We start from the raw sequence: 10,860 nt of genomic DNA, 5'->3' as shown, positions 1-10,860 counted from the left end.
GAATATCTGTTTGGAATTGTTTCCCACTTTTCCTCCTTCCCAAGTACTTCCTCCATAAACAGCTCAAGGGTATCACTTCTACCACATCTACCACTTCTACCGCAGTTCTTTGGACTCAAGTCAGAAGAACAGTAGGAGTGTGATGGTGAGACTCAGGGTTTGATACCTGTGGTGATGTTGAAGGTTGATCTTGAGCGCAGAATGCCAGTGGAAGTGTGGACAGCTTCTACTGGATGGACAGCTTTCTGTGCTCTTGAGCCACTCCTTCGACTGAACCCAGTGCTCAACCAGGTGTCATTCAGAGAGTGATATGAAGCAAGGACGTATACCATGAACTGTTGCCTTGTACCAGCACTACTCATATGCTAGAAGAAGCATACTGGTCTCCCTCTTGCGAAGTTGAATTACGACAAGATCATGATGAGTGAGGGCAACAGGGTGTACAAACAGCTGCAGAAACCAAGTGAGATCTCTATGATGGTGACTTACAACAAGCCGAGGTCTGGTCAACCTTTGCTTGTTGGAGAAACCTGATTATGGATTTTGTTCACATGAGGAAGAGCTACATACAGAAGAGGAGTTACGATGTGTACCTTGGATGTGGAGGTTGTGTTGGAAGATGTCATACAAATTGTGGTTGCCATTGTTCATTCTTCCCTGGTCAGGATGATTGAACTCACAGGTGCCTGAATATTTGTTCACAAGCCCTATACATCTAAGCAAGTGCATGGCAGTTCGGGAAGTGATGATTGAGGTCTGAGGTCTGAGGTCTGAGGTCTGAGGCACGATCTGTGAGGCGAGTGAAAGTTGAGATCAACGACGACTCATGGTGAATTACAGTGCTCTGGTCAAGCATGTAAAGTTCACTCTGATGGTCAGATTTCGACTTTAGTTGAGCACTTGAGTCAAGCATTAGTCTCCAGACACACGCAGAAGTTTATAGAAGTTTATAGAAGTCTATAGGACTCGGACCACCTGGAGGGATTACATACAGATGCAGTTGTATGGTATCCACCAGGATGGTCCACCAACTAGCCTACGTAAACTATACCCAAGCCTACAGTGGGGGAGCCATTAGCGACAGATGGTTTCTCCATTGCAGGAAGGGTATATACTTACGTAGGGAAGTACGTTCGTTTTAGGGCAGCACGGTACGGGCAGCACCAATATAATCAAAGGCCGATTTGTATGTGCCGAGTGCTTCTCCGTTGCGAATTTGATAGATCATACAATAATCACGAGCGATGATATATAACTAACAATTGGATAACCATAGAATAATGAGCCAATTGAATGTTCTAAACACCGAAACCCTAGAAATTCATTAAAAATAATAGTGCTTCCAAGGCTATACGACGAAGTCATTTATGGCACATTTGTACTGTACTAATTTCAACAGCAATTAATCAACAGGGACTTGAATTCGACCTCCCATCCCTTTAGTATTTGTGTATTTGATAGTCGAAGGAATGTACTTTGCACTAAGAGGGCCCTATAAATAGAATTGGATCTAAGAATTTATCCATATAATAACCATGATTCAATTCGGCAGCCCTCATGTCAATCATACATTGTGGCCAGCACTACATACTTGTGTCTATAATAACAACAATTCTTTGTTTTGAAAAGTTAGATCCGTGATCTCGAATGATCACTAACTGCCATGTTCTGTACTTCTGCAGCGAAGTTTGCCCACTTTTTACAGATCTGTCCTCATTGCTTAGATCTGACCACAGCTTCAGGCGATGACTACCTTGCGTATTTTCGTAAGCCTGGGACCAAAGTCAGATGGATGTGCGCAAGGTGCATGTCACGTATTGGCCAAATATACAGCCTGCAGAGATCAGAATTGGTGATTAGCACCTGTTTGTACTGTTATATATTACGACTACTGTGATGAAGATTCATGAGTAGTAGTGAGACTGCCAGAACATATAGATTATCGAGTTGTTGAGGCATGTCTAGAGGGCCAAATGTTATGAGCCATTACGAAACATATACCAAAACAGTATATGTACAGTGTATTCTGCTGCAATTTGCTCAGCATACCAAACTGCTCAAAACTGATGCCCACTTGGTCCCAATAGGACATGTGTCTGGCATATCGTTGGTGCATGGTGCAACAACCTTCTATAATCCGCCATTGGAAATTGATTATGAAATTATTAATCAGCATGTATACTTTTCTGTTGTCTTTCCACTTATTCGTTTCCTATAAGACGCACAGTGAGTGTACACAGTAAACTGGACTCGGGAATGTTCCACCGTTTATTTGAAACACGAATTGTAGCTGTCCTATGATCTTTTCAGCACTTGACTGTTTGCAATGCCATCCTCATTAAATGGTGCCAAATTGCTTCAACAGATGCTGTGCTCCTGTATATCATTTACAAGTTTCCATGTACAAAATTACCCTTGTATTACTCCCAAAGAATCACATGATGGGCAAGGTGACCTCATATGTCTATGATAGGAACTGTGATTATACTTGTATATTCTGCTTGTTATATATCTATGACTGAGGCTATACAAATATACAACTCTCGCTTGTTAGAAGTCATGCAAAATCTGATGTACAAAATGGTGGCTCAGCTCCTTGCGCATGCTTGGAAATCATAAGCTACCCTATGGCTAATACATCGTTAGTTTTCGGCCCTTCTGGACTTTTACCCCTTCAGTTATTCGTAATGATACACGTTTGTTGATTATATCGTTTAATCCTGGAAAAAACTAGACATGTAGATGTAAAGAAGTCCTTTAATGCAAAGACCCAACTTTAAAGAACGTTGTTTGAGAAATGAACAACGCGGGATATACATGGTAGGGCACATCACAGACAGTTTCTGCCAGTTATTACATATTTCCTTACGAACTTACGTACGAGATACATATCTTAGAGTCTAAATACGACTGGACTCTATATGCTGACTTACAAAGCATTACATAACAGTCGGTCCTGCCAAGTTTTTTTAAGCCTTATTAACTGATTACAGGAGTTAATATTTGGCTATTCTTTCAACTATGAGAATGTCAACTCTTCACAGGTTTAGCATTTATAGCCTTGGCCATTGTGGAAACAACCATTAAACCGCTCAAGTTCGCTGTTTTGAGAGTGAGGGAATTTGCAATTGCAGAGAAGAGACCTAAATTAGCCTAAAGAGATATCCAAAATGTACGCTGTGATCTCCTCTATGACGATGAATTATTACAATACCAACAAGATCACAGTTTCAGACTTGGAATTCCTTGTTCAATTGGATACAGGCTCAAGTGATTTATGACTAACGATTTTTTCAATCTTTACTGCGCCACCAAATGGTGGTGGTACAGTTACTTTCTTATTCATAGAGGCCATCCTTGTGGAATTTATGGGGCCTTTGACATGGACCACCAAACCTTTGATACCCCAAGATAACAGTTTTGGGATTACGCGGGTTACGAGTATCTTTTCTGAGTCACCAGGTGCAAACTATTGTGAGCATCAAGGTGCTTATCACTCATAGTGACCAGTTCTCCAACTACTCGGGGAGACGTTTTTTTGATTAATACGTATGTCGTGTTTGCTTACGATAATATTCAAGTACAAGTGGCCCAATTAACAATAGCAACAACATCACAGCTGACTTCCAAATGGTGGGTGCCATCGAAGGGCGAAAATGGAAATTATAACAATGAAACCCTTATAAACAATGCTTCTGATAATAAATCCCTATCCTTAGAAGCAGTACATGAGGCCACCAAGACGATCCCGGTATTCCCATCCTCTGCCTATGGATTTACAAAATCTGAGCACTTCTCATCTGCTACAGCTTCACAACAAGTCAGTAGTACCAGTTCAGAGAATATTGCAGGAAGTGGCTTTGTTCTTCGGGCACACGAGGTGTCACTGCAGCCTCCTTGATGGTGGATATTGATGAGACTGAAGTTCAATTAAGAACATACACCCTCAATACCAATTAATACATTATTTCTACACCATTTTAACCAATTATCAGTTTAGTAAATGGACGCTTATCAACAGTTGTCTGTATACAAAGGATTGGAGTCTTCGCTGCGTCATAAAACATCCCAACATCTCAACATCCGGACATCAACAGGACTGCGAAAAAACGCCAAACAAAATTTTCTGAAGAGGTGAAAAGTTTTTTTTCCACTTTTTTCATTTTATTTCAACGAAAACAAACGCAACAACAAACAAATACCCCCAAATTAGACAACAATGAAGTACATCAGAACCGATCAATCCTTGGCCATTCCAGAGGGTGTTAAAGTCCAAATCAAGTCCAGACTTGTCACTGTTACTGGTCCAAGAGGTACCCTCTCTAAGAACTTGAGACACATTGATGTTACTTTCACCAAGGTCTCTAACAAGGAGATCAAGATCACTGTCCACAACGGTGACAGAAAGCACGTTGCTGCCTTGAGAACCGTCAAGTCTTTGATCGCCAACTTGATCACCGGTGTCACCAAGGGTTACAAGTACAAGATGAGATACGTCTATGCGCATTTCCCAATCAATGTGAACACTATTGACAAGGATGGTGACAAGTACATCGAGATCAGAAACTTTTTGGGTGACAAGCAAGTTAGACTGGTTAAGGTGAGAGAAGGTGTTGATGTTGAGTTCTCCGCCAACCAAAAGGATGAGATTGTTCTCTCTGGTAACTCTGTTGAGGATGTCTCTCAGACTTGTGCTGATGTTCAACAGATCTGTCGTGTTAGAAACAAAGATATCAGAAAGTTCCTCGATGGTATCTATGTCTCTGAAAAGGGTACCATTGTTGAGGACGACTAAGCGTCTCACTTGTTTACTAATGACCCCCTTTACGACTTGAATCTGCTTTTCTTCTGTTATATACATACATAGAACCATTCTTCATGGACTCCATTACAGCGTTCGACTAAATGCAGAACCCACAATGGTCCAATACGATAAGTTTTCTCCGTAACCCTCATCTTTTCTCGTAACGTAGAGCTAGAAGTGTGTAATTGGTTCAGTTTGTCACTCTCTGGAAAGACTTGATGTGTGGCGAACAGGTGTTTGCTGCATAGCAAGTTTCTCGGGGTGAATTTTCGAGGAGCGGTATCATTTCTCCTCATGCCTCATCGAAACCAAGGAGTACTATATCCTCGGCACATTGAATCCCCAATGACAAAGCCAAAAGTGTTATTCGTTGGTGATCTTGACGAGACTCTCGAGGAGTATCTTCGATTCAAAGAGCACTTTGAATGTATTGTAAGTTCATATAATGAATCCAAGACGTTGCCACGAAACTAACCAAATTGTTTCAGCATTACAAGTTGACGACAAGAGAGGAACTCATCGATAAATTCCATTCAGAGTTTAACGACATCGTTGCCATATACGGAGCATGGCTTGGATTTCATCTTCTTGGCGGTATGAAAGGTGAATTGATTGACCATCTTCCAGACACATTGCGAGTCATTGCGATATGTTCTGTTGGACATGAACAGTACGACCATGAGAAATTGGCAGCCAGAGGGATTCAGCTATACAACACACCATCACTTGGAGCCGAAGATGTTGGTGATACCGTCCTGTGGCATATCTTGGAGTCTTTCAGGTTCTTCAAGAGGTTTGAAACCAGGGCACACTCCACTGGCCATGTCATAGAGGCAAGAAGACAACTACAAACCAAAGGGTATGATCATTTGCAAGGCAAATTAGGCGTCGAGACAGACCAGTGGTTGAAAAACGCGTTCCCGTTCGGTGAATACGCTGGAGGACAGCTGGCACGTTCCCCGTTCAACAAGACGTGTGGTATCATAGGGCTGGGGCGTATTGGTCAGTGTATTGCGAAAAGGGTCCAAGCCCTGGGTATGAGAGTCGTCTATACCCAGAGGAACGAGAACAAGGACAGTTCGTATACATATGAGCCGGAGCTAGAAGAGCTGTGCAAGCAGAGCGATGTCTTGGTCATCAGCTGCCCAGGCAATGATTCAACCAGGAACCTTGTTAGCCGAGACAAGATCGATCTGCTACCCCCTGGCTGTAAGGTGATCAACGTTGGACGTGGGTTCGTCATTGACGAGTCGTACGCGATAGAACGGTTACAACAGGGCAAGATCGCCTGGATAGGCCTGGATGTCTATACACACGAACCAGCGATTGATCCAAGGCTCCTGAACAGATGCGACGTGAGCCTTACGCCGCACATGGCATCGAGCACCAAGGAGAACTTCGATGCAACCGCACGCTATGCGCTTGCAAACATTTGGAGTGTTGTCGTTGATGCAGTTGAAGGCAGATCCAAGGTGGTTTGAAACAGAAACAAGCTCATTGGATGGCGGAAGGGAAGTTCCTTTCCACCACGTTGGCAGTGTATAGAGTGCTGTTGAAGTGTGTGTGCAATGTAAACAACGGTGTCTGGATGTTTATGTAATCTGAGAAATAGGGTTAGAGTTTATCGCACTCCGGCCAATCACAGACCCCGGCGTTATCTTTTGTATTTTTTCCCTAGAGTTTAAACCCCAACACCACAGAAAAGTTGGACCCGACTCCCGGAATTAATTTAGCCGTCAAAGCGTAGCGCACAGGTCCGGGGTTGTGCGCCAAATACGAAATGGTTTACATTTCGCGCGTGTCTCGACCAGACCAGGAGCTTGTTCCACCCGCTGTTTTTAGCAGAGGACCCGGTTGTTTCCCTTTCTGTCCCGTGTACGTTGCTTTGAGCTTGGCCTCCCCCACGCTCAAGCATGAGGACGAGTGATGCGGTTAGTACAACTCTAAAGGGCCAATTCAGTAACCGGTACATATGTACATTGAGGCATTTGTCCGGGGAAATGTTGAGCTTTTTCCCTTGTCATTTGATGTCATCTGTTGTGCCTCTTGTTCCCCCATGAGGGCCAAAAAATTCTAGTATAAAAGGTTGGAGATAGTCCACTTGTCTTGTTTTAGAAGGGGTCCTCGCTTGGGCTTCTTTTGTTTTTTCGGTGTAGTTTGCTCTGTCCATCAGCAAGTCAAATTGATCAATTGAATACAATGCCAATCACAGTCGGTATCAACGGTTTTGGCCGTATCGGACGTCTTGTCCTTAGAAACATTCTCACGGACCCAAAGAACGAGAACATCAACATGGTTGCCATCAACAACCCATCCACTGATACTGAGTACGCTGCGTACCTGTTCAAGTACGACTCCACACACGGTAAGTTCCCAGGTACCGTGGAGCACGATGATGAGGCTCTTATCATTAACGGTAAGAGAGTGCTGCTCTACAGAGAGACCGACCCGGTGAACATTCCTTGGGGTGAGTTGGGAGTTGATTACGTTATCGAATCAACAGGTGTTTTCAAAGAGCTGGATTCTGCGCAGAAGCACATCATTGGCGGTGCTAAGAAGGTTATCATTACTGCTCCTTCCAAGACTGCCCCAATGTTCGTCGTTGGAGTTAACGAGAGCGAGTACAAGCCAGAGATGACCATTGTCTCTAACGCTTCTTGTACGACGAACTGTTTGGCTCCTTTGGTCAAAGTCATTAACGACAAGTTTGAGATCTTGGATGCGTTGATGACAACGGTTCACTCAGCCACTGCCTCTCAAAAGTTGGTTGACGGTACCTCAAGAAAGGACTGGAGAGGTGGTCGTTCTGCCCCAGGTAACATCATTCCTTCTTCAACAGGTGCTGCGAAGGCTGTTGCTGCTGTTATCCCACAACTCAAGGGGAAAATCACAGGTATCTCTCTCAGAGTTCCAACGATAAATATCTCCATCGTGGATCTTACAGTCCGTGTCAACAAGGCAACGTCATACGACGAGATCAAACAAACTATCAAAGAAGCCGCAGAGGGTAAGCTCAAGGGTGTGTTGGGTTACACTGATGAATTCGTTGTGAGTTCAGACTTCACAAGTGACTCAAGATCATCCATCTTTGATGCAAAGGCTGGTTTGGAGTTGAACCCTCACTTCTTCAAGTTGCTTGCTTGGTACGATAACGAGTACGGGTACTCTGCAAGAGTTGTTGATCTTCTTCAACACATCTCTCAAGTATCAGCTAACGCTTAACTTCAACGTCAACATATTCGGTTATAGTTTTAAATCACCAAATAGCATGCATTTATAACACTTTAGTGATGTTTCATTCCAGTGAATGACCATGTAGACAATAAATAAGAAATGAGATAAATAGAGGGGACATGATAAAAGAACCCCAATAAATAATAAATAGTGGATGCAGATAAATAAATAAATACGTCAATGCTGGGGTTAATTGATCAACTCATAATCCCTTCAATGACACCAGAAGGAACGTTATAACGGTCACATTGAGAAAGTGCCCATTTCAAACGTTCGTTCATAACGATAGACCCCCTGTTGCAAAGTTTTGTTCTCTCCACACACTGCTTCAATACGAGTATACACAACGTCTTTTGATCCATCTTGTGGTTTCTCTTCAACTGCTTCAAGCCGAACCGTAGAGTACGGTCCATGTAGAGTCTTGAGTTATCCAAAAGTCTGTTGTACGTCTCAACTTGAAGTTTTTCATTGCTGGATTGACACTCCGTTGATCTTGTTAATTGCAGCGGTTCAGAGATTGCCAAATGGTTGTTTAACATTAATTTCGAGGTTTCATTTGGATAACTCTCCAAGAATTTCTGAGCCTTTGGCAGATGATCCTTTTTTAGAATACAATGCACATATTTTGGATGCAAAGAGTTATAGTCAGTTGAATCCAACTCTCCAAACAGGTACTTGATATCAGTAAATGACAAGTGTAAATCAATAACTTTACACAATGCACTCTTCTCTGCACGTGTCCGGAATCTTCTCTGTTGGATCAATGATTTAACAACAAGAACAGATTTACAACGTTTGATAAATGATAAGTAGGCAGATGCACTTGGTCCAGATATTCTTTGCAAAAGGGAAGCTTGTGCTTCTAGCGGCAGAGTTGACAAGAACGAACAAAGCGTTTCAAAGGTTGCATCTGAAAGTTTGTAATTACAACATTTCAATAGCCACTCAACCTGCGGTAATTGTGATTCTGGAGATACGACTTCTTTGCATCTCTTCATATCCGAATATATTCTTTTTAAACCAAGGTCTAAAAAGATGTTTCGAGTAGAAGGTGTCATATTTCTCAACATCTCTCCACAGAGTACCTGATCCTTCGTAACCAGTACAAGTGATATCAGCGGCGAAACACTCCAATGCGCTACATCTTGAATATAACGTCTGACGTGTTGCTTTGCCGATAACAGCTTCCCCGACTTTATCAGCTTTAATAGATAGATAGATTGAAGTTCATGTTTCAACTTTGGAGAGGAGGTGGTTTCGAAACAAGTTTTGAAGAATTTTGGTTTCGATTTCATACGTCTCCAGGTTTCCTTGTCCAGCATTCCAAAGTTTGTAGTATTCTTCAGGATCTGTAGTGAAATGGTTTCATCTATAGGAGATGAAATAGAAGCTATGACCCTGTTGAAAAGTCCATCTTCTTTAATCAACCCTGTTCCATTCATGTGTTCTAAAGCCTCTGTCTTTGAACCTTGTTCTAACAGCTTCTTCACCAGGGCTAAGTCAACGTAGTCATACCCCGTGGTCCAGTACTGTTGCGGTAAAACTGTAACGTCATCACAGTGTTCTATCACAGTTGCCAGTTGAATATATCTTAAAACATCGAGAAACATTGGATGCTTGAAATGCAAATCTCTTAGAACAGCGCCATTGTTTGTCAAAGAGGTGAAGCAAAATTTGAACAGTTTCATATCCCCTTCACAGGTCTTGTACAAAGAGCGACATAGATCCATGAAACCCAAGGACAAATCATAATCCTTCTTCAGAGAATCAAAGATAGCTGCATTCAGCTTGTGAATCAGTGAAACGTCTTGGAATCTGTTGAGAAGAACACTATGGACAAGAACACTGGCTCTGTTGTAATCTCTATGAACGATGTAGTACTTGACGAGTTTCACCATGGTTCTATCATCCAGCACCTCCAACGCCTCCACAGCACTACCGACTCCAAAATCTTTCTCCAGTACGTTATCTATATTCGCTAATGAGACACGTAGCGGTTCCTTGAAGTCCAACATCAGATCCAACCTCACATGGGGATCACTGCATTTCTTCATCTTATGCCTTAGCGCTTGGGGCAGTTGGCCCAACGACGTTCTCTTTGTAACCCTCGGCCCACTCGAGCGCAACACTCTCTCCAGGGACTCCAACGACGACGCCATTGGACGTGGCGGTTGATGTACCGCCGCGGCTATTGAGTTATGTGGATGAATCAGGGGAGGATTGGGCAGAGAAATTGATGAGTTCAAACTCAACTCTCCAAAATGGTAGAGCTTACGCCGTGACTGAGATTTCCACTGCTTCAGGATACGGAGACCCATTACAGATCTTCTCAACATAGCGGGAAAGTTTTCGGTTCCGCCGCTTTGTTTGGCCTTTGTTGTTGTTGATTTTGACTGAGCTTTGTGATCTTTTTGTGTTGGAGAAATCCCCCTTGTCCCGTTCGTTGAAATGGGCGAGACATCCTTTTCCCTCTATGTGTGTGGTGTCTGGGTGTATGCGGTCCCCACCGAAGTTTGGGCTCTTCTTATGTAATACCGTCAATCACTGCTTGGTTCATCAGCAGAGTGTTGTGTTAGTTGTAGAGGCCGTGTTCTGTTTGGCTTTCTGGGATATGAAGTATCCCATGGTGAGTCACTGATTCAGTGGTACTGTCTTGTGTTCCCCCAGGGTGTTTGTTGGTGCGGTTTTAGGAGTGTGCGTAGTATTGATCCAGTCGCATGGTCGTATGAGTAAGCGAAGGATATTCTTTTACAATGATTTATAGCGTTGTTTGGTGTGACAGTTCAAACTTGGTTAATAGGGAGTGTATAGGGAAGAAGATG

The 10,860-nt window shown here is 43.0% G+C and overlaps 5 protein-coding genes across 5 annotated transcripts; 3 read left to right on the top strand and 2 right to left on the bottom strand.

The window, feature by feature from the left end:
* Nucleotides 1-4,219: 4,219 nt before the first annotated feature.
* On the top strand, nucleotides 4,220-4,795 carry CYBJADRAFT_170303 (60S ribosomal protein uL6; the record flags this gene model as incomplete). The annotated part of the gene is made up of 1 exon (XM_020216104.1): nucleotides 4,220-4,795. One exon carries the CDS (start codon nucleotides 4,220-4,222, stop codon nucleotides 4,793-4,795), a length of 576 nt encoding a protein of 191 aa, XP_020072880.1.
* A 354-nt stretch (nucleotides 4,796-5,149) lies between these two features.
* CYBJADRAFT_170302 (putative hydroxyacid dehydrogenase) lies at nucleotides 5,150-6,285 on the top strand (the record flags this gene model as incomplete). Its single annotated transcript, XM_020216103.1, has 2 exons — nucleotides 5,150-5,236; nucleotides 5,293-6,285. The coding sequence occupies 2 exons, from the start codon at nucleotides 5,150-5,152 to the stop codon at nucleotides 6,283-6,285; spliced, it is 1,080 nt and encodes a 359-aa protein (XP_020072879.1).
* Nucleotides 6,286-6,409: 124 nt separating this feature from the next.
* On the bottom strand, nucleotides 6,410-6,890 carry CYBJADRAFT_3564 (uncharacterized protein). The gene has a single exon (XM_020217673.1). The coding sequence runs from the start codon at nucleotides 6,774-6,776 to the stop codon at nucleotides 6,534-6,536; it is 243 nt and encodes an 80-aa protein (XP_020072878.1). The 5' UTR covers nucleotides 6,777-6,890; the 3' UTR covers nucleotides 6,410-6,533.
* Nucleotides 6,709-8,113, top strand: CYBJADRAFT_165235 (type I glyceraldehyde-3-phosphate dehydrogenase). The gene has a single exon (XM_020213945.1). The coding sequence runs from the start codon at nucleotides 7,004-7,006 to the stop codon at nucleotides 8,024-8,026; it is 1,023 nt and encodes a 340-aa protein (XP_020072877.1). The 5' UTR covers nucleotides 6,709-7,003; the 3' UTR covers nucleotides 8,027-8,113.
* A 122-nt stretch (nucleotides 8,114-8,235) lies between these two features.
* On the bottom strand, nucleotides 8,236-10,374 carry CYBJADRAFT_170300 (uncharacterized protein; the record flags this gene model as incomplete). Its single annotated transcript, XM_020216102.1, has 1 exon — nucleotides 8,236-10,374. The coding sequence occupies one exon, from the start codon at nucleotides 10,372-10,374 to the stop codon at nucleotides 8,236-8,238; it is 2,139 nt and encodes a 712-aa protein (XP_020072876.1).
* Nucleotides 10,375-10,860: the final 486 nt, after the last annotated feature.

The sequence above is a fragment of the Cyberlindnera jadinii genome, assembly GCF_001661405.1.
Source record: "Cyberlindnera jadinii NRRL Y-1542 unplaced genomic scaffold CYBJAscaffold_1, whole genome shotgun sequence".
Classification (NCBI taxonomy): domain Eukaryota; kingdom Fungi; phylum Ascomycota; class Saccharomycetes; order Phaffomycetales; family Wickerhamomycetaceae; genus Williopsis; species Williopsis jadinii.
This window is presented reverse-complemented; position numbering and strand designations above follow the sequence as displayed.